The sequence below is a fragment of the Diceros bicornis genome, chromosome 37, assembly GCF_020826845.1.
Source record: "Diceros bicornis minor isolate mBicDic1 chromosome 37, mDicBic1.mat.cur, whole genome shotgun sequence".
In the NCBI taxonomy this organism is placed as follows: domain Eukaryota; kingdom Metazoa; phylum Chordata; class Mammalia; order Perissodactyla; family Rhinocerotidae; genus Diceros; species Diceros bicornis.
This window is the reverse complement of record NC_080776.1, coordinates 9,867,726-9,890,043: the sequence shown is the minus strand read 5'-3', so window position 1 is coordinate 9,890,043 and position 22,318 is coordinate 9,867,726. Positions and strand designations below refer to the sequence as shown.

Sequence of the window (22,318 nt, the reverse complement as noted above, 5' to 3'; positions counted from 1 at the left end):
CTCTTCAGCTGTACTTGAAGGGGCTCCAGAGGGGGAGTGATAAGGCCCAGCTCTGACGTTCTGTGATCTTGATTCTCTCCCTTTCCCCCAAGAACTCTCTGTCCTTGCCTGAAACTTCTCCCCGGGTTTTGATGACCCTGGAAATAGAATTCTTCCAATTCTTCCAATTCCAGGTGGCTAAGTCTGACCTGAGAAACCAGAGATGGAACCAAGAAAGTGGGGCAGACACAAGACAAGGAGTGTGGTTATGATGAGCTCGAAGCCTGCGCCGGTCTGCTCTGTGAAAGGGCCCGGGTGAGATGAAGTCAGCGCCCCGCCCCAGGCAGAGTCAGGGGGCCGCTCTGGCCGTGGCATTGGTAGTGGTTCCAGGCCCGTCTCTGGGTCATGGGGAGCCCGCTGGCCCTGGGGCTGGGCTCTGACGGGGCCCAGGTGTCGGTCACTAAGGTGTCGGGGTCTCTGAGGGGCACCACGGTGGAGGGTCACACGGGCATGTGCAGCTCGTTGTACTCATCCTGGCCGTCCTCGTCGAAGTTCGGTTCAGCATCTTCCGAGTCCAGCTGCAGAGGGGAGCAGAAGGTTGGGAGAGGCGGGGAGGCAGACTCGCCCCTCCCGTTCCCCAGCTCCTCCTCCGGCCAGCAGCCCTCACTGCCCTCAGACCTTTCCAGGCCTCACGGTCTGCAGGTCCCCAGGGGAAAGCTCTTCCCTCTGGCCAAAATTTTCGGGTCACTCCCCCAGTGACACCTCCTAATAATAACGACAGCAGCTACCACACATGAAGTACCTTCCTGGGGCCTCTCCTAGCTCCTCAGTGCCTTTGTACACACCAGGTTTGGGTGGATGATTTTGTAAAAGATGCCCCTTCCTCTAGCTGACCCAAACAGGGCTCAGGACAGATTTCAGCGCCACCCCACCCCACCCCCACTCATCCCTCAGCGGTGGGCTTTTCTGCAGGGCACAACCTGCACAGCTGTCTGCAGCAGCCCTGTGCTCACTTCATACCAAACCATCGCACACAGCGCTTTACCTGGATTAGTGTTTAATCCTGACCACAATCCTGTGAGGGAGAATGGATCATCAGCCCCATTATACAGATGGAAGTCAGATTTCAGCTTAGGTACCTTGCCTGCGGTCACGTAACCAGCAGGTGGCACAGCAGAGACTGCAACCCAGGTCTCCCGGATTCCAGCCCCCCACTCCTGCCCCAAGCACATCCCTTACCGCCTGCAGCTCCCTGTCCTGGAAGAGCCGGGGCAGAAGACAACGCCTCAGAGGCACCGTGAGCAGCAGCAGGAAGGGGAAGGCAAGCGAGGCCGCCGTGGACTTGACCACCCAGAGCAGCGCGATGCAGCCCAGCTGGATGCAGGTGAACAGGTGCATCCGCCACGTCTTCACCTGGGGACCGGGCATCGGGTCTCAGCACACAGCGCCCGGCCTGCTCCACCCACATCTTTGGGGACGCAGCTCCCCAGGTCCCAACTTATCCTTCATAGTCATCCAGCCCAGGGATCCCTCGGACCCCCTCCCATCTCCCCATCTCCCCACCTCCACGCCTCCTGGCCCCACCTTGGTCACGTAGGGCTGCTCGGGATGGTGTTTGGCTGGCATGAGGATGAGCAAGAGACGCTGGGATAGCTGGATACCAGACAATGACGTGACCCCCATGTACAGGAAGATCCCAAAGAGCACAGCCAAGGGGATCCGGCGCAGCACAGCCCCCATGACGATGGACAGGCCTGGAGGAGGTGACACAGACCTACGTGACCCCTCAGACAGCCCCGTGAGGATGGACGGGGCTGGGGGAGGGGACATAGACCATCTGACTGATCAGCTGGGCCTCATCACCACAAACAAGGGTAGAGGGAGCAGGATAGAGATCCAGGAAAGGGCTCGGGGAAATGGGGCTCATGAGTGTCAGGAAGCACGTTTGGAGGGCAGGATGGGGGCCAGACATGATGCATTTTGAGATTCAGAAGGGACCTGGGTTAAGCCTGGGATAGAGAGTGGACATAAGGCCATGGAACCCATGGCAACTCTGGTGGGGGCGGCACTGGGGCCTTGCAAGGTGGACGCTCACCCACAAGGCTGGCGATGAGCACACCAGTGACCCGCTGCTCCCGGACCTCCTGGATCTGGGGCTTGTCACCTGGCGCGATGGCCGTGCGCATAACAGTCAGCGCGTTGACGTGGGTGACCGAGCGGACGGTGGCAGCTGTGAGCCAGGGCAGCCCAAACAGCCCACAGAGCCCGCCCAGGGAGCCGATCAGAAGCAGGTCCAGGTGGAAGCCGGAGCCTTTGAGGAGCCTCCGCGCCTTCTGGCTGACAATGAGGCTGCAGGGAGAGGCCGGGAAGTAGGGGTGAGGGGCTGGGTGGGCAGGGTAGCGGCAGGGACCCGGGGAGCGGGGAGCATGTGCAGAGAAGAGCCCTCCCCGGGATCTGCCAGCTTCCTCTTTCAAGTTCCCAGATTGAAGTTCTCACATTTAAGCAAATTCGAGCCAAGTTCCCATACTGTAGATATTTAAAATACCACAAAAGCCAGATGCCAGATCTCACCACGTTATTGTGGTTTACCCAAAATGAGATACATGTGAGCATCACTGGGTGACAGAACATACTGCCGGAACGTTCTGAGGACTGGCAAGTGCCACCTTGCACGTGGGGCAGCGACAGACGTCTATCACGCCAAAGCACCACAGGGAAACCGTGGCCCAGACGCATGTACCCCCCTGCCAAGCCCACTGCTCCCCACTCCTCCCCCAGAGCCCCCCAGCCCTCTCACGCAGTGATCTGTGTCTCCATGAAGATCAGGATGAGGACGAGGAGGGCAGGGACAGCGGCTGCCACCATCATCCAGGGCGGGAAAGGACGGGCACTGCCCAGGGGCGGGATGAACCACGTGCGCTTATGTGGGGAGGTCACCGAAAGCCCCGTGGGCACCGTCAGCTTCTGCACGGCCGGCAGGAAGACAGGGTTCAGGGACATGGCCTCCCCACGCCAGGAACCCCATGCAGCAGCTGCTCCCACTGAGCTCGGCGTCCCCAGCACCAGGGCTCCAGGGAATTTGGGTGTGAACAGGTTTGGGGGAAATTCGTTTTGCATCCTCCAAAGTCACTGTCCCTCCAAGCGTCCGGTAGAAGGCAGGGAAATGACATAGCTCCTCCCAGAGCCCTGGAGCTGTCAGGAGACCTGCTGTGGGGACAACTGTCATTCTGCCCCCAGCCCCACACCTGCTCCTCGAGGATTCTTGACTAAGGGTCACACACGTGGCCTCAGACGCCCTGGCTGGCCTCCTCAGCTGGACCACACAGCCCACCCCCCGCAGTGGGGACCCAGCAGGTCCTGGCCACTCCACTAGGAAAGGTGGGTTGCAGCCCCGATGCTGGCTGCTGGGGCAATGGGGATGTGTCGTGGCCTCTCTCTCAAGGCCCTGGGGTGAGCACCAGCTTCCAGAGGGGGTCGGGGCTCACTCACCTGTGTGTAGGTGTCTGTAATGGAGTAATCCACCAGGACCATCACCAGAATGGAGATGGGGATGCCAAAATCCCCGATGATACGGCGAGCCTTGAGAGACGGGCCAGTCAGGGGAAGGGAGCAGAAAGCAGAGGTGAGGTCGGGACACGAACATGGGGGCTATTAACCCCCACCTCTCTTGGGTCTGAGCTGGAGCCAGAAGTCCCTCAACCTGTCCCTTTAAGCCCCCCAGGTGCCAGCCCAGCCCAGGAGGACATTCCTCTCCTGATTAAACTTTTCTGGGCTTCTGATGGGGATGGGCGCTGCACAGACTTGGTTTAGGTCCACGGGCTGACGAGGAGAAGGGGCAGCCCCTCTCTGGAGCAGAGCCTGGTGGTGACAGCAGGAACTGAGGGCACCCACGGGGGCTCCCCGGGCCCAACACCTGGCAGCCACGCACCTTGCCGCCCAGGAAGCGGCTGTTCCTGAACTTGCGTAGGAAAAAGGCGATGAGGAAGGTCCCAAGCATGAGGATGAGGGACAGCAGAGCCGTGTTGGGCTGGTTCCTCGGGCCTGGTGGCCCCTCGGTGGGGGGCAGGGCGCTCCCATTCACACCCAGCACAGGCTCCAGTGCCCCCGCAGGGGGGTAGAAGGGCAGCAGTGGGTGCTCCGTGAACACCTGTGTAACCGTGAGGTGGCCCTATGGCTCATCTGAGCAGGTGACCCTGACTTCATCACCATCAGTACACCTGCGAGGGAGAGGGCTGGCCTCTCATATACCTGACCAGACAACAGCGACACAGGACATCCAGCTACATGCCACACACACGCACCCCCCTCTACAAACAGTGACCAGAGGACACCCAGCCCCGCAGCACTGACGGTGCCCCCTCCATCACATACTGTGCAGGGGAATCGTGGAGTTCCAACCAGCACCTTCTGGGTCTGACTCCTCCCCTTCAGCTCTGACCTGGCCCTGGGTGTCCCCAACCCCCACGCCCAAACTCAACGGAGTCCCGCTCCTTGTCCCCTTGGCCCCCAATGCTCCGCCGCCACTCCCTTGCTCTCCTCCCAGGGCACTGCCCAGCCCCCATCTCCACCCACCCCCACGACCCCTCTGGACCCCCACCTTGTAGAGCTTGTGGAAGGTCTCGTAGATGAAAATGAGTGAGATGAGGAAGGCAAAGATCTCCTGCGTGAAAGGCGAGATGTAGCGGACCAGGAAGCTGCCTTCAGCGGCCACCAGGGCAATGACGAAGACCACCAGCCAGAGGCCAACCCACACCCGGCCGGTGAGGTACTCCAGGCCCTGGGCGCGGCAGAACTGGCGGTGGGGAGGGAGGGGTGGTTACCCACAGTGGTCTGCCCTGGACAACGGGGCCCCAAGGGGTGGCGGGAGGTGAACTCCAAGGAGGAGGAGGGACCCATCACCAGGCTGAGGGACAGGAATGGGGCAGGTGATCTCTGGGGAGGGGAGGCAGGGCTGACACCTTGAAGAAGGCTTCTTCGAAGACAAGCAGTGGCCCCGAGAAGCCGACCACAAGCAGCGGCTGGGCCCCCAGCAGAGAGAAGAGGACACCAAGCACGGCCGTGGACACGATCAGCTCGGACACGCCCATCAGCCCCTCGGTCTTCTCCCCTGGGGCGGGCAAGGGTCAGCGGGACGGCCCTGGCCTCGCCCCTCTTCCTCATCTAGCTTCCCCTAACCTGGGGACCCACCAAGAATGGAGCAGCCCAACAGAACTACAGATAGGGTCCCCCACCACCCCATCCCTCTGCCCCTCACCACCAGCCCCCCAAGGTGATCTCAGGATCCCCCATCCCTCGCACCCCGCGTGTCCCTTCTCATTCTATAACCCCCCAAAAATGATCCCTGGGAGCCCCTAACCCAGCAGCTCCTCAAGATCGTCACACCGGAGACTATCCCCCCCCACCCGTCAGCCCCCCGAGGTGATCACTGGACCCCCTCACCTCTCCTCCCCACCCTCCTCCCCTAGCACCCCCCCGGTGATCCCCTCACCTCTTCTCCATCCACCTCCCCTAGCAGCCCCCCAAAAGCGATCCCCTCCCCCTCACCTAGCAGCCCCCCGAAGGTGATGGCAGGGCTGAGGGCAGCGAAGTAGATGAAGAGCACAGCGGCCACGCACTGGGAGTGCAGAGCGTCCCGCAGGTCACTGGGGTAGTGTGGGTACCGGCGCTTCACGTCCCGGACGAGCCCCCCAAACACCAAGCCGGTCCGCAGCAGGGGGTCATCTTCAGGGGTCGCCTCGGAGCCCCCCAACTCCAAAGACAGCTCTAGGGGAACACGGGGCTGCTGGAGCAGACCACACCTCCTGCCTGGGGACCCAGGGCTGCATCCCTCCCAGCCTGGGGCACGGTGCAGAGGCCTGGGGTCAGGGATGGGAAGCTGGCACAAAGGACTCGGAGTCAGGACAGGGCTGGGTCACGGCCTTAGGAGCTGTGCGGGGAACGTGTGTGCGGGGGGCTCTGGCCCCTAAAGGGTCTGACCTTTCCCAGGGGCCACGTAGGCGCCCGGGGTGGTCATCTCAACTTTAGTCTGTTCGCGCTCCCGCCGCTTCCTCAGCAGCTCGCGCTGGAAGGCGGCCACGGAGCGCAGCAGGTCGCGGCCCTCCACCTCGGACGGAGGGATCACGATGCTGCCGTCCAGGAACTCGCTGATGGCGCTCAGGAGGTCCTGCCGGTCGTCTGCCTGGTAGGCAGCCTCGTGAAACAGCTGGGGGCAGGAGAGGCAGGGGATGAGCAGCCCAGGGATCCCCTAGGAGGGGGGCTTCAAGGAGGAGGTGTTGGGCCATCAGGGAGCCGGAGGCAGGGTGGACACTCAGCCACATACACAGCTCCAGTGCAGTTGTTAAAATACTGACTTGCATCCCTGCTGGCCGGCAAGCAGCCACAGCCCTGACCCCCCGTGCCCTCTACTCCCCTGGGTACCTCCAGACTTTTCCACAATGCAACGACTAAAGGGGTCCCACCTGGCACAGCAGGGGCCTCCAGAACCATTCTGATTGGAGGGCGCCCTCGCCCCACAGGTTGGTAAGTATTTCCCACGTCACCCCCCGGTGGAGGACCCTCCTGTCCAAGGCCAGGAGAAGCCACAGCAGAGACCACCACATCCAGCCGTCCCACTCAGGCCTCATGTCGCATCTGAAACGTGGGGGAGGTCTGGACTTCTTCTCCCCCCGCAACCACCTCCCCCTCCCAGAGCTCCAGCTCAGAGCTCCCTTTCCTCCCCTCCACCACCACTTCAGGGCGCTGCCTCCGCCCAGGAGGGCCTCCAGCCCCCTTGCATCCATGGGCACCACCAGAGACAGTGAGAGGGACGGGGAACGAGGGCCTGGGGGGAACGGGCCTAGAGAGCCCACCTTGTCAGACATGAGGGTGGCGATGGAGCGCCCGAGCTCGTGATAGTCAGTGCTGGTGTGGCTGGGCCCCAGCATCACGAAGAGGAAGCGCACTGGCACAGGGACCTCAAGCACAGACTCCAAGAGTACAGCCTCGTTCAGTCGCACAAAGGCTGCTGCCGGCTGCTCCAGGAAAGGCACACAGCCTGAGGGGAGAGTAAGGCCCAGGGCACTGAGCAAAGGCAAGAGGTCAAGGCAGGCCCTGGAAGGGAGATCTGGGGCCATCATGTACAGTTGAGCAGGTTGTGCCCTGCATAAAAAACCCCAATCTAAAGGAGCCCTATTCATTTATATGTTTGCATATTTATTACAATTTACTGACAGGTGGAAATTAAGGGTCTTAAGGAAGGGATGCTTTTTTCTAATCCTCACAAAAGAGCTATATGGACTAGCAGCAGTCCAAGAGAGCAGAAAACTGGACGGGAAGCAGGCAGAGGATGGGGCAATAAAGGGGGCGGGCAAGACCGGTTGTGAGGAAGAGCAGGGGCAAGCTGGGGGCCTGGCTGGGGATGGAAGAGACCAGAAGACCACGGCGGAGGCACCCACACCCCGTGGCCCCTGCCCACAGCGCTCGGCCCTCCTCACCCACGAGCACAACGGTAGCCTCAGCATCCTCGGGGATCTTCTCCAGCAGCTTCAGGCTCTTCCCCCGGTGACTGTCTCCCCCAGGCATGTGGAGGGGCTTCTGAGGACGCAGAACTGGAATAGGGCTGGGACCCAGACCGGAGGCCGTGGCAGGCCCTCCCATCCCTTGCTCCAGCCTGGACTCTGCCCTCCACCCCCGGATCTGGGTCCTGCTTTCTCCCTGCTCAGCCAGGGTGGGGACTGTTCTGCGCCCCACATTAGGGGGACCAGCCCGGGACCTGGGCCCTCCTCCATCCGCCCCACACCTCAGCCTTATCTTGTTTAAATGGCTCCCCGGGGTCTGCCCCATCATGCCATTTAAACCTCCTGTTTCTCCAGGGCAGGGGCCCTCGTGCACGTCTCTACAGACACCCCCACGTCTACGATGGTGCCAGGCATCTGCTCAGGGAAGCCGTCAGTGGCCTCCACTGGAACTGGAGGCCCTCCCAGTCCCCCAGCCCAGGTCAGAGCAAGGCGACTGACCTCCTTGGCATCAGGGTCGTGAGGCCAGAGTGGAGCTGGCTCCCCCAGGTCATCAGCCATGGTCGGCACCGCACCATCAGGGCCGTGACTGGGGGTTGGGTGATGATTCCCCAGGACTGAGTTCACGCTGGAGCTGGACGGGTTTCGGGGAAAGAAGCCGCTGTCCTTGTCATCATTGGGATGGCTGGGGAGGGCAAGGCGAATTAGGAGGAGAGGCCCTTGGTGGACTGAGGTCATAAGGAAGTGAGAAATGGAGGATCAGGGCCTCCATCCCTTCTGCCTCAGCATAAGAAAGAACTTTCTAATGGTGGGTACTGCTCAAAGATGAATGAAGAATGAGCTCCCCGTCACTTGGGGTATTCAAGCAGATGCTGGAGAGTCTGCTCCTGGAGGGACAGCTGAACCAGAAGGCCCCCTCCCAGGCACCCCAGCCCGGCACCTGTGTTTTAGCAGCAGGGTGCGAAGGACGCTGGCCCTGTCCTCCGGCCGGATCTGGTCAGACACGATCATGGTCTCCACCACGAGGTGTGCAATGCCCGGCAGAGTGGTCTGCTCCAGGTCCAGGAGGGCAGCTCCTGGGGGTACAGTCAGGGGAGGGGCACGGTCCCATGAGATAGAAGAAAACCACCCCCAGCCACCCTGCTCCCCCCGGGCACACAGACGTGCTGGGCGAGCCGAGCGCCCGAGGTGCCCAGGCAGATATACAGTTCCAGAGGACCAGAGCCCAGGCGGAGAGAGGAATGTGGAAAGGGAGCGGGAGGGCGAGGCACAGCCCCTCCTCACCCAGGGAGGGGAGTCATCTGTTGATTTACTGGCTGTGGACTGCTGCCTCGTATGCCCGGGTACCAGCGGCACAGCCCCGCCCCTCGGAGCTCATGGCTGCGCAGGTGGTTGGACTCCCAATGACAGCCAGACCTCACCTGGGCCCAGGACTCCAGGGAGGAGTCCCCGGGAGCTGGGCGGTCTGTGAAGAGGGCGGCGTGCAGCCCCAGGGCCAGGCCCACAGGGCCCCTACCGTGGGCGATGGTCCTCCTGAGCTCCAGAAGGCTGCGGAAGGAGAGAGAGGCTACATGGGGCTTCCCCCAGCGCTCCGTCTCCTCCTCCACGTCCTCCTCAAACTTGATCCAGCGGGCCGTCTCCCGCCAGTGGGGCTCCTGGCTGCGGTCCAGCATCAGCTCGTTCAGCTCCACAAACACCTGGGGGGGGCGCCGAGCGTGAGGGCCGGGGGCCGCCAGGCGGGACTGGCTGTCTTGGGCACACGGCGAGTGCCAGGCACGGAGGAAGGGAAAGGAGGCTGTGGGGAGGCCCACCCCGGGGCTCCTGTACCTCGTGAGGCCTCCTGTCCAGCTTCTTCTTCTTCTTCTTCCTGCGCAGGATGGGGGCCAGGCCCCCGGGGCTGCCCCTCCCGCCCTGCGTCCGAGACAGTTTCTTTACTAGGTGTCGCCGCACGCCAGGGTTGTCCTCCAGCCGGTGACCTGCGGAGAGAGGGGCTTGGTGGTCCCAGGGGTCCAGTTTGGGGCACAAGGTCATGGTCAGCCCCTCCAGCCCCCGGCTCTGCCCAGTCAGTCTACTTGGTGGCCATTTCACAGATAAGGAGACTGAGGCCCAGAGAGGGGGAAGGACTAACCCTAAGTCACACAGAGGACCACTAGCCAAGCCACAGTGAAAAGGCAGACCCCAACTCAGTCCATAGCCCCTGCGCGGCCACTGCCTCTCACTCTGGAGTACCATGACCCCCAAGCCCCCAGCGCTTTCCCTGTGCCCTCTCTCGGCACCCACATCTCCCCCCATAGGTACACATCCCCAAAGACTCAGGCTGAGCTTCTCTCCCTTCCTCCCTGCCTGCCCCTTCTAGGCCAGCAGCTGGGGCAAGGCCAGCAGCCCAGTTACTCACAAGCTGGTCCCCCTGCCCTGGGGCTCGGCTGGGCCCTGGGGGACTCCCTCAGGTCATAGTCCTCAAGGTCCAGCACAAACATCTCTAAGTCCTCTGAGGCCAGCGAGTCTCGAGGGCTGGGAATTGGAGCCCTCCCGGGGCCCTGGCCCTCTGCGGCCCTGGGCCCAGGGCTCGGTGCCCCGTTGGGCTCTGTGACCTCCTCCAGCGGGCTCGTCATTCTCCCAACAGCTGAGGCCTCAGCCCCTGCTCCCTCCCGGAGCCCAGGCTCTCCTGAGAGGTGGGAGCCTGGACAGGAGCGGTCTGCGTCCAGCCAGACCTGGAGGTGGCCAGGCCTCCCGACCCCGACGCCCCACATCCCCAGGCCTGCTCCGGGCTGCTTCTAGACCCCACTCTGGGTCTGTAAACACGCCCTCCCCCCGGCCCCCCCATCCCGCTGCCACCACTGCTGCTGCCATCGGATTGTTCCTGTCCCTGTCCTCAGGCCCTGGCAACTTTCCATGACGTACTGAGCTCAAAGCTCTCCCCCCACCCCCGCCCACACACTGTGGTTCCAAGGAGGAGAAGGGCGGGGTCGGTGATGCCCCTGGCCTGGGCACAGAGCCCCGGGGGTGATGACAGGTGGCACAGAAACCAGGGCGCTGATAAGATGGAAGGAATGTGCCGAGATCACAGCCAGGCCCGGCCAAGGGTGGTGGGACGGGAGTGAGGGGCCCCTGACATGGGGAGCAGCAGGGCCTGGCAGAGGGGCTCAGACTCGGGGGGCTGGTTTCAAGGGGGTGAAAAGAGTGTGTCCCGAGAAGAGGAGCTGTGGGGGAAGGGGGATAAAATGATGCCTCCAAACACCACGTGGAAGAGGGGGCCGCCTTATCCAGGGGTGACTCAGAGGACAGAATCAGGACAGAAGGACAGAGGGAAATCTCAGCTCTGGCAACCAGAGAGGCGGCCTGGTGAGAGAGTGAGCTCCCCGTCACGGGCCACGTGCCAGCAGACAGGGATGCTGCAGAGGGGACTCAGCCCGGGTGGGGAGAGCATGCAGCCTCTCCAAGTCCCTCACAGGCTGGGGGGGGCCGTGGGGGCTGCCACGGGGTGTCACTCACTCTTCATGTCGTCCAGGTCCGCGGAGCCCAGCATCTGGGCCTCCGCCTCGTCAGTGGGCACCTGCTGCTCCGGGCCACCCGGGCTGCCCAGGGCACTGCCTGGGCACAGCCGCTCCCGCAGGTCATAGCTGGCCAGTGGGCTCCAGGGCCGGCTCTTCTCCCCGGTGACTCGGGGGGCCCGGGCCCGGGGGCTGGGGGAGCTGAGGAGGCAACATGGCAGCCTTGGATGTGACAGGGAAATGCAGTGGAGAAGGGCCAGGTTAGGGGGTTCCCTTGGCCTCCCACAGCTTGGGGTGGGGCCTGGAGTGGCCCCCTGGACACTAAACATGGGCTCCTGGGCAGAGAAGGAAGCTCATCTCCACCTTCCTGCCCCCATGGCGCTGGTCCCCCTTCCTCTCTATCCCCAGCCTCCTCTTCACTCTGACACCCTCTCTGCTGGAGGACTCTTTCCCTGTCTGCCTTCCAGTTCTCTCCTGCTTGTCAATCACGTGGACAGAGAAGGGGCGCGCCCCTCCCCGCCTCCTCTGCCCCTTCTCCTCTCCTCCTCTCTTCTTCTCTGGGGTCAGGGCTGGGGACACTCCCCAAGGTCAGGAAGGAGCCTGGGACATGTTCAGGGCCAGGCCTGGGCCAGTACCTGACCAAGTGCTGGGGGCTCTTGTCGGAGTGCGGGCCCATGGAGGGCAGGGGCTTGGTGAAGGCAGCCCTCCCCGAGAGGCTGGGGCTGTCATCCTCGTCACTTCCAATGGAGAACTGTGGACAAACCAACCAGACAGATGGACAACTGTGCCCCGGGCCCCTGCCCCGACTTGGCCCCCACCCTCACTCAGCCCGGCCCAGGCCCTCTGCCGAGTCCTCCCCGAGCAGCCAGCCCTCCTGCAGGGCCAGACACCTACCTTTGCTTTCTGTGGGGACCCCGAGGCGGGGGGCTCCACAGGATCTGCCTCAGATTCCCCTTCCTCTTCCTCCTCCTCTTCCTCCTCCTCATCCACTCCGGCTCCCCCCTCCTCCTGGATGGGAGGGGTCCCCTCGGAGGGGGGAGCAGAGGTTTTCTCCTTCCTCTTCCTCCTGGTTTGCCGGGCGGAGGTGGGGGGCAGTCGCCGCAGCTTGTGGGGCGGAGGCAGGCGCGCCGAGAGCGGGTGGTGGGTGTGGTGGGATGTGTGCCGGTGAACTGGGGGTGCAGGAGAGCTGGTTGGGGCCCCCCCAGCAGAAGGGGGTCCCTCACCACCCTAGGGGCACACACCTTATTCTAGCTCAAGACCTCAAACAAGGGCACCCTAGTCCTTCCTCCAGAGCCAGGCTCCCCCCAACACCTGTGTCCATGTCCTGTCATGGGTAAGGCCTGGTAGAGTGGGGGAATGGGAGTAATGGAGAGGGGAGGTCATGAAAGGGGGCTGGGGGAGATGGGGAGACATGATACAGCAAGGAAGGGAAGGGTAGAGGCAGAAGAGCTGAGGAGAGGAGATGAGGAGGCAGAGAGCAGGGCCAAGGGTATGGCAGAGCTTTGGGGAAGATGAAGGTCACCGAGGGAGGCCTCAGGCCCATCTCCCTAAGTCTCCCCTGCATCTGGGGCCCGGCTCCCCTGGCAGGCGGACAGGCGATGGGTGAGTGAGGCAGGATGACTTAACATGGCATGGTAGCCCCGCACAGCGTCCAGCACAGCGTCCAGCACAAGATGGCACTGGGTGACCAAGCCAGTGGTGAGCACGGTGATGGTGGCAATGAAGGTGATGGTGGTGAGGGCGGCCACACTAGGGGTCCCCGGGCTACCCACACTCAAAGTCCCGCTCGCTGTAGCTGCGGCTGGGCTTCTCGGGGTCCCAGGCCGGGGGCTTGCTGATGAGGTCCCCAAACCTGCTCACAGCCAAGGTCTTGCCCAAGTCATCATCCTCCTCCTCCATGTCTGGACTCAGAGGGGGCTCCTCCAAGGGCACCCGGACCTGCAGGCTCAGACAGCCTCTCCTAAGGACCCTCTGACCCATGAACAGCCCACACCCACCCCAACTCCAAGCCCTGGGTGGGGGCGGGGGAGGCCAGCAGGCTCCATCTTCCACAGCCCCTTCTCCCTGGGCCCCAGGCTTGGGTCAGCATCCCAGGCCCCCCGTGCTTGGGAGAAGAGGGGACAACAGATCTGCAAAAATACCAAAAGGCCTCCTCTTTCTCTATACCCCCCAGCCCAGCTACTTCCCTGGATCTGGGGTCCCCAGGGTCGGCCAGAGGACGCCCCTCTCCTCCTCGGGGTCTCTGCCCCTCCTCGGGGTCTCTGCCCCTCCTCTTCCCACCCCCGCGCGCGTCAGTCACCTGGGGTAGGGGGGAGGCGCCCCCGGGCGGCGGGATCACTCCGTTGGCCATGGCCGGGGTGGCGGCTTGGGAGGGTCTGGCTCACTGAGGGCCCCGTGACCCGGGTGAGAAGAAGGGGGCGCTGCAGAGACCCAGCGGGGAGCCCTGGGGGAGGAGGGCGGGGTCAGGATCCTCGGGCGGCCGCCCTCCGCCCCCTCCCTGGAGCCCGATCCCCCGCCCGCCCCAGCGCCCGTCGCAGGCCCCGCCACGCGGGACGCCCGGGGCCCCGGCCCTGGCCCGCCTCGCCCCGCCCCGCCCCGCCCTGCGGTACCTCGGGGCTCCGGAGCGTGTGGGGCCCGGGCCGGCCGCCGCGCCCCATCTCCCCCCCCGCGCTCGCTCCCGGGCCTGTGGCCGCGCAGGGCCGGACGGCCGGGGGGCGCCCGCGGCCGCGATGAGCCGGGCCGGCCGGGCGGACGCAGGCGCCGGAGCCCGCAGCCCGCGGCTCCTCCTCCTCGCGCTCGGCTCCGCAGCTCCGCCGCCGCCGCCACCGCCGGGCCGCACAATGGGAGCGGGCGGGCCGTGACTCACCCCGCCCCGGCCGGCCCGGCCCCCACGCGCGGGCCCCCGCAGGACCCCACCTGCCCCGCAGCCCCTTCTCCGGGCGCCCCACGCATTGCGGGGGCCGGGTGCGCGGCCCTACAGTCCCATGATCCCCAGATTCACTCCCCACCTTGCTTTGAGCCGCCCCTCCTCTAAGAGCCCTGGAGATGACACACCCCCACCCCCCAGACACAAGTCCCTCCAACGTTGGCAACTCAGCTCACAGACCCAGGGAAGCACCCACCACCTCCCCCTTCAGTCCCCATATAGCCCCAGATGCCCGGCGTCTGCCATCAGGCACCAGCCAACATTTGACCTTGGCACATTACCTGCCCTCCCCGGGCCTCGGTTTCCTCATCTGTAGCCAGTGGGGCGTGGAAGAGGAGTGTTCCTAGTCCCATTGAGCTCTAAGATTCTGTGGCTCCGTTTCCGCATCTCCTCTCCCCCAACCCCCACTCCCTGAGGTCACATCCTTTTCCAAGGGCAAAGGTCTTTGGAAGGAACTTCAGGATCCCAATTTGACCCTCTGGGATCTCGCTGAAACTGGGCACCTAGCACGAGGCCATGTCCATAACAGCCCCTCCATAATATCTGTTGAGTCCATGTCCCTGAATCCTTAGGAAAACATAAGAGGATGGGGGGTGGGGGCCCCAGGATGGAAGTGATGGGCAGGGGAAGGTGGAACCGGCTGGGCCCAGGGGAGGGAAACAATGCCTGGGGGGCGGGGGGGACAGGACGCTGAGCATGGTGGTGCTCTGTGTGGGGAAGAGGTTTAACCCTGTGACCTTGGGTATGTAATTACCCTCTGACCCCTGCCCTCATCTGGGTTTCAGCTCAACCCAGAGGAAGATTTCCTACCTTCAGAGCCGCACAGGGGGAGAGGGGAAGGGCGGCTGGCATCTGTTGAACACCCACGTTGCTTTGCATCAGCAGCCCCTCTCCAAGCCCATCTCAGCCTTACCACACCGAGATCCAGGGAGGCTTGTTAACCTGTCATGCTCACAGCCGGGAAGCAGGCTGCCGACAGGGTGTCCTTGGTGCACAGAAGGTGACTGTCCCAGCCACAGCCATTTAACCACTTGACTGTCCAGGCCTCTTCCCCTGAGAGAGATGCGCTTGGCCTCCCTGTCTCAGTGTGTTGAGAAGGTGGAACAAGACGCCAGTGTGGGAGTCAGCTGTATAGAAGCAGAGCCGTGCCCCAAAACTCCGGATGTGAGACCCATCTGTTATGGGTTGAACTGTGTCCCCCCAAAATTCATATGTTGAAGTCCTAACCCCAAGTACCTCTGAAGGTGACCTTATTTGGAAAAGACATAGTCACAGATGTTAAGATGAGGTCAGACTGGGGTAGGATGGGCTCATTTTCCAATATGACTGGTGTCCTTATAACAAGGAGAAATTTGGACATAGATGCACTCAGGGAGGACCCCATGTGAAGACGGGAGTTCTGCTGCTACAAGCCAAGGAATACCAGAATCTGGGAGAGGGGCCTGGAACAGATCCTTCCCTTGCACCTTCAGAGGGAACGTGGCCTTGCCAATATCTTGATCTCAGACTTCCAGCCTCCAGACCTGTGAGATAATAAATTTCCGTTGTTCAAGCAACTGTTGGTGGAACTTTGTTATGGCAGCCCTAGCACACTGATACCCCAGTGCAATCCCTTATTGCTCTGAGCCAGGTAACTCGGTTCCAGGTCTCTACCTTGAGTGCTGTTTTGGCAGGGCCTTCGTGTCCTCTGAGATACGCAGGAGCCTTGGAGCCTCTCCCAGTCGGGAACATTGTGGAGAGCTCTCTGGTCTTCGCTCTACCTGCCACACCTGGTCCTGCTCATAGCCCCAGACCCTGTCTTGCAGCCTGTAAAGTTGGACAGCAGCTACTTTAATACCAAGACAGGGGCTGGCCCGGTGGCGCAGCAGTTAAGTGCACGCACTTTGCTGCAGTGGCCTGGGGTTTGCAGGTTCAGATCCCGGGCGCGCACCGACACACTGCTTGTCGAGCCATGCTGTGGCGGCGTCCCACATAAAGCAGAGGAAGATGGGCACAGATGTTAGCCCGGGGCCAATCTTCCTCAGCAAAAAGAGGAGGATTGGCAGCAGATGTTAGCTCAGGGCTGGTCTTCCTCACAAAAAAGAAACAAAAAATACCAAGACAGCCTGAGGAGGGTCTTGCCAGCCTGAGACCCCTATGGACAGGGCCCTAGACTGATGCCTTAAGGGCACCACTGGACTGGTCCTCGGAGGCCCCTCCCCACTGCAGGGAGCATGCTGAGCACATGCTCGTCTTCATGGAGCCCTCAGATTCCCATCATCTTCCCAGCTGGGGACTCGCCCACCCCACCCACAGTTAGCAGCTTTAGTCCCTAGCCTTGCAAGCCCCTTTCTCTATCCCCCGTCCTCTGGGATGATGGAGTGAAATCTCCCCTCGAAGGATCTTTAGAGGCCCATGTTCCTCTCCCCTTTCAGGGTGGAGGTGGACATGCTGACAGCCACCAGTTGTTTCATACCAGCTCATCCCACTGGACATGAGTGTATGCTTTCATGGTCCCACTCAGGTCTCCTGGCATCCTGGAGGCTTTTCCAATTTGTCCTACTGCCTCCAGTGCACCTGGAATTATCAGTCCCCTACAGAGTGTTCCCAATGGAGTCTCCATTCCTGTGACAAGAGTGCTCCTTGCATGCACAAAGGATGACCACTGTGTGTGCGTGTGTGAGAGAGAGAGAGAAAGAATGTGCCTGTGGCTGCCCTGTCAGCTCCCAGCTCAGAGCCTGTAGATGCTCACGTGGTGACAGGAAAGGTGACAGCACAGGCAGAAGCTCAGAGAACCTCCCTTGCACCCTCCTTCACAGGCCAGTCTGACTTGAACGTCCCCACCCTGCAAGCAGTGGCCCCAGGACGCCTGTCTGGCACATGCAGCACCACCAAGACCTGTCTCATGCGTCCAGGGGAGCACGAGCCATCCCATCACACCATCCTGATGTGGAGACACAAGCACACCGTTCTCTGGATTCCTCATGAATGGGCCAGGAGCGCTCGGGGGTAGGTTCCTCTCACGGCCATTCCCTGGAATCACTGTCTTGGGGTCAAACATTTGGGGAACTAGATTGATGTAGTAGATATTTGTCATCTGTGCCCATCCAAATCTTTGAAAACCCTCTCTACATTTTGGTCATTTCCCATGAGTCCTGTCTCTCCAAGGTAGAACCCACATGCCCAGACTCCCTTGCAGCTAGGGCACACACACATGACCTGGGTTCCACCAAGCAGACTTACCTGTGCAAGACCTGAATTCTGAAGTGAGCGATGTGCATGAGATACTTGCGCTTCTGTGAGCATGAGCTGGAGGCGTGTGGGTCTCTGAAGGCGGCAGTGCTGGAGGTTTTAGTGCTCAATGCGAGTAGTGTTGCTGCTAGAGACGCTCTGATAATGTGGCTGGTCATTATTCCTAGTTCTCTATTCCTCCCCAAAATATCACCTAATATTTCATTATTTCCTTTAATAAATTCCTTTCCAGCTTAGAGGAGCTGTGGCTTACAACTCAACATCCTGACTGACAGAATCAGGGATATGGGCTCTGAGTCCAGGGCACAGGCTGAGCAGGCACCAGGCACTAGAGGTACCAATATCAGGGAGCTGGCAGAGAGCAGGTGAGAGAACGACTTTCTGATTTGCAGGCCTGGGTAGCCCCTGCCTCTCTCATTACTACGTCATTCCTCACCTTCTTCAATCTTGATAACAATGATAACTTCACTACCTGAAATTTAGGTAGTGCTTTCTAGCTTACAAACCACTTTGATACCCATATTCTCATTAGCTCACAACAACTTCCTGAGGTAGAGCGTCTTCATCCTCTTTGACAGGTGAGAAAAATGAGACTCGGGAAGTTTAAATGACTCATCCAAGGTCCAAGGCTTGTAGGCAGCGTGGCCAAGAATTGTCCAAGGGCTTCTGGTTTCATGTCTAATATTTATCTCCATATACCAGTGCCTCGCCCCCCCACCACCACATCTTGATGCCCTCCCGCAACTGTTGAACCTTCCATGCCATGCGCACAAACTGAAATACACCATTCACTTCCCAGATGAAGTTTTTAAGGAGACTTCATTTTGCTACCAGAGGCCGGAGGGAGAGTGGTTAAGCATGAGGCATCTGGAGGCAAGCGGTCTGAGCTCACAGCCCAGCTCTGCCATTTGATAACTGCATGACTTTGAGCAAGCTGTTTACGGTCCATGAGCCTCAGATTCCCCACCTGTAAAATGGCGATAATAACGGAGTTGTTGAGGGGATGAAATGAGTTCATTGCGTAAAGCACTTAGAACGGTGCCTGGCAAGTAATGCTCCGTAAATGTTAGTTTCAGTCCTACTACAAATTGAAGACACACAAACACCGAAAAGCCCTCAGGTAACTTGCAATATGAAAAATGGTGAAATGTACACACATAAAATAAGTGGAAATTGGCACACACGTAAAAGGGCAATAAGTCTTCCAGCCAAATTGAAGATACCAACCATGCAAATTCAAACAAGACAGAGAAAGCCACAACAGCTTTTTCCTCCACCCGGGTAGATTCCAACACTCCTTGTCCAATGAACCAATCTTTGCATTTGTAATCCTAACTTAGCAGGCTGAAGAGTTTCTGGAAGATGGTAGGGTGTGAGTTCAGGTAGCTCCCGGTTGTCACTTAGACTGGCCTGGAATTCCCTCTGACCAAGAGTGTCTCTTCTCTGCTCCCCAGAGCAGAGCACCCAGGGCCATTTGCTGGACTGGGCTCGTGGGAAGACCTTATTTTTACAAGAGCAGAACACGGCATTTTAAAAACCCAGACTCTGGAATTAGAGATGCTATATATAAAGTACCACTTCAAGGCTTGGCACACAACAGGTGCTCAATAAATGTCATTCTTGTTATTTACTATTGTTATCCCTCCACAGTGGCTCATCCCCTCATAATCCACATGTGTTTCTCAGTGGTCCTGGACTCAGCTTTGAAACCAATCCAATCAGGACAGCACTGCTCCCTGTCCCTGAGGGTCCCTCACCGCTGCAGAGCCCACCTTTCAGCTCCAGACGCACGGATTCGATTGCGGCTAGGATGCCATTTTGACAGATGAGTGTCCTTCCACTCTCCTCCCCCAACCCCACCCAAGCAGGTAGCCTGCTTTGAATTGTGTTCTTTTGGGGGAATGGGGAGGACAGAAAGCCTGAGCCTCTCTGCCTTTTGTTCATCCAGAGCTAAAGTCTCAGGAAACCTAGGGAGGTTTGCGGAGGAGGAGAAAGAAAGGGGGACCAAGAGTAGATGCACAGTCTTGGCCAGAAGCTGGGGAGCGGGTGGAGGAGCGAGCCTTTGGCCTCGCCAATCAGCAAAGCAGAAGGAGGCTCCCCTAAGATGTTGTGACAGGGGGCGTCAGTGAGTCCTGCCAACCCCACGGGATGGGGGCTTGAAATAAAAGGTTGTTTTGAAAATGTCATAAAGGAATATTTCAGGCATACCCAAGTGTGTAAACCAAGACTCACACATTCACTCGATTCTCTGCGCCAGGTGTTGTGTATACATCGGTGAAAAAAATTGACATAGTCCCTGCCCTCGGGCAGCTTACAGACAACAAACAGGCAAACACATAAATTTATAATTACGAAACGTGCCATGGAGAGAAAGCATAGTGTAGAGAACACCCAGGTGGCAGAGTTAAAGACGCACTCTGTAAGGAGCGGACGATTAAGCAAAGACCTGAAGGACACAAAAGAATCAGCCATGCAAGGAAGGGTGGGTCGGGCAAGCAGGAGAGCAGAAGAGCTCGGGAAATGTGCATGCTTCCCGTGTGGCAGGAAAGAACCGGATCTGCAAGGATGTTTGGGTGCTGGGGATCTGGATGGTGTTTTTCTGGTAGAATGCAGTATCTCCAGAACGTGGTGCCACAGGGGACAGATTTAAAAGGACTAGAGGCTGAACCAGGGTGCGCATTCTAGAAGGTCTAAGAGGCAATACAACGTCCTGGAAAGAGAGAGGGCTCAAATTTGAGAGCAGCATCCCCTTGGTGAGAATCACCTTTCTTAGCCTCAGCGTCAGCTTCCTCACCTGGAAAACAGATGGCACTTTTCCTTCCGGGTTGTCCTGAGCGCCATAATGTGAATGAAATGATTAGTACAAAGAGCAGCACAACGCTGGTGCTCCAAAATGGCCGTTATTACGATATTCTCCTGCTGTCATCTTACCCCTCCTTCATGACCCAGCTCCAGGGCGCCTCTCCACTCCCTCACTGCACTGTGAGGCCCCTGAAGCAGGAGCATGTCTGATGCCTCCTTAGATTCCAGCCTCATCTTCCCACACAGAGCCTGGCACACTTTAAAAGCTCAAGAAATGTCTGCGGACTTGAAAGCAGTGCACAAGTAATTATAGTAACTACTAAACTGAAGAATGTTTTTGTGGAGCACAGAGAAGTCACTGAGTCCAAGATGATCAAATGACAAAGGATGAGCCAAGATAAAACATGCCGTGGCTTGCTCACATCCCCAGCAGTGTCTGAGGTTCCCTCTGCGGCACAGGGGAGAAATGTCCACTCACAAACACACGGGCAGTAAGACACAGGGCATTTCTAGGCAACAAAGCGGGTCATAATAGCTAACAGGCAGGTTTTTCAACCAGCATTTATGTAATACTTCATGGTTCACATAGTGCATCCACATACATCATTGCACTCAACAGTTCTGTGAACTGAGTAAGTTATTGATTAGTTTCATCCCTTTGCCGTAGACGAAGGTGGCAGGGATCAGCAAGGACTAGTCGCACGTGGTTAAATAGCCACAAAATTAAGACATAATCCTGGACCTTTTGGATCTCAGTCCACTGTGTCTTTTCCTGTATGACAACCACGCCACACTGACTTTTGAGCAGGTCGATGCAAACAGTGCACACAGCTAGAGATGGGCAAAGCATAACACACAGAACTGTGGCTGAATTTCCAACCACAGCAACCAATCAGGGCAGGAGCTACCACAGCTTCTTGACAAAGGAGGAGGAAGGATGGCATCCCTCACTCCACGAGAAATGACTCATCAGCAGAGAGGGACCCTCTCCCATTGAGTAGTAGAGATGGGTCCTTGAAGCTGACCCACTCCCCGCCTTCCAAAGGATTCCTAAGGAATCAATGTTTTACCGTTCAGTTTGGCCACTGACCCCCCAGAGCCTCATAAATATTTGTAAATATTATTTTTGAACCATAATATATTCAGAGGGTTTAAAAACACTTTTTAAATAAAAAGTAAACAAACCTCAATATGACTCCTGTCCCCCTTCTGCCTTGCTCTCATCTTCAACCCCCACCACCAATTTCTGTTTATCCCTCTAGAATTTATACAAAGAGAAGCAAACATGAATATGTATTTGATCCCCTCCCACCTTCTGTCTACAGAAAATGTAGGATAGTGTTGTTATGCAGTTTCGGGGAGTGAATCCTTTCTCTCCACCGCTTCAGGCCTCCACAGCCAGCAAGCCCAAGGCCAGGCAGACGACAGGCGATCAATAAGCGCTTGCCGGAAGGGAAAGGCCAGATGGAACGGACAAATCGATCTCTGGGGACAGTCCAGGGTGTGTAAGGCAAGTTCCTGATGACTATATCTGTGCACACGTGTCAGGAACAGAGCAGTCCCACCGGCTCAGGGTGCGCAGGGTCTGAGGAGGAAGTGAGTTCTGGCACCTTCTCCTGGTGAGGCGCAGAGCTAAAGGTCAGACACTTCCAGGAGTGGCGACGGCCTCACCCTGGACCAGGTCCTCGGTGGGCAACCCCAGCACCTCTGTCTTCTGGGTCACCAAAGAAACAGCACCCACAGGACAAGGGGTGCAGAGGACTTGGTTGAATTGTTAAAGAAAACAAAGATGTTCACAGAGATTTTAAGCACAGAGATTGAAGCAGCTCCTCTTTCAACCGCCCCAGCCTCACACTGCTTTGCAAATCACCCTAAAATGACGGGATTATTCTGCCCCATCTGAACCACGACATGACGGGGCTTCTGGGGAAACGCTTGTCAATGGGCCCGGGCTCCATGAAAGGCAGCTCCGGGCCAGAGGCTGAGAAGGCCTTCCTCAGGACAGCACTGGCTCCAGTTTGCAGATGGTGCAAAATCTCTGACAGGGAAGGGGTGTGCACACGGCCAAGAAAGTGGACTAATATTTTTGGGAAGTTTTAATTTGCTTCAATTAAAAATTCAGGCCAGCTCCGAGTAAAACAGAAGTAGGTGAACTTGTTTTTTGTGCCTCTGCACAGTCCTTTCTGGGCCCTTCCACGCTTCTGCAGGCCTGTCACCAAGGGACCACCACCCCACCCAGCATCTCCCAACTGGCCAGTTCCAAGATTCACACCATTTCCTCCCCACTCTCCCACTGCCAGACCAGACCAGGGTCCTACTGGGGAGGGGAGAGAAAGAGAAACCATCCGGTCTGGGGCCTCAGCACCAGCCTTCCAGGTCTGGGTCACATCTATACG

The 22,318-nt window shown here is 59.2% G+C and overlaps 1 protein-coding gene across 1 annotated transcript; it reads right to left on the bottom strand.

Moving 5' to 3' along the window:
• Nucleotides 1–402: 402 nt before the first annotated feature.
• SLC4A3 (solute carrier family 4 member 3) lies at nucleotides 403–13,689 on the bottom strand. Its single transcript, XM_058533087.1, has 23 exons — nucleotides 13,573–13,689; nucleotides 13,263–13,406; nucleotides 12,736–12,901; nucleotides 11,858–12,132; nucleotides 11,599–11,714; nucleotides 10,965–11,164; nucleotides 9,300–9,448; nucleotides 8,989–9,169; nucleotides 8,413–8,548; nucleotides 7,974–8,157; nucleotides 7,452–7,551; nucleotides 6,828–7,012; nucleotides 5,956–6,181; nucleotides 5,524–5,742; nucleotides 4,938–5,086; nucleotides 4,577–4,771; nucleotides 3,908–4,126; nucleotides 3,469–3,558; nucleotides 2,777–2,943; nucleotides 2,075–2,328; nucleotides 1,564–1,733; nucleotides 1,219–1,392; nucleotides 403–557 (listed from the first exon to the last, which is right to left on the bottom strand). The coding sequence occupies exons 2-23, from the start codon at nucleotides 13,311–13,313 to the stop codon at nucleotides 480–482; spliced, it is 3,684 nt and encodes a 1,227-aa protein (XP_058389070.1). The 5' UTR covers nucleotides 13,314–13,406; nucleotides 13,573–13,689; the 3' UTR covers nucleotides 403–479.
• Between the last annotated feature and the right edge of the window lie 8,629 nt (nucleotides 13,690–22,318).

Bases quoted from the DNA above. Each gene is read 5' to 3' on its own strand.
- SLC4A3 (XM_058533087.1), bottom strand. From the start codon at position 13,313: ATGGCCAACGGAGTGATCCCGCCGCCCGGGGGCGCCTCCCCCCTACCC. The intron at 12,133-12,735 runs GTGGGTAGCCCG...CTGCACCCCCAG, and splicing joins CAGCGAGCGGGACTTTGAGT to TTCACCGGCACACATCCCAC. The intron at 7,013-7,451 runs GTGAGGAGGGCC...CTCTCCCCTCAG, and splicing joins GGCTACCGTTGTGCTCGTGG to GCTGTGTGCCTTTCCTGGAG.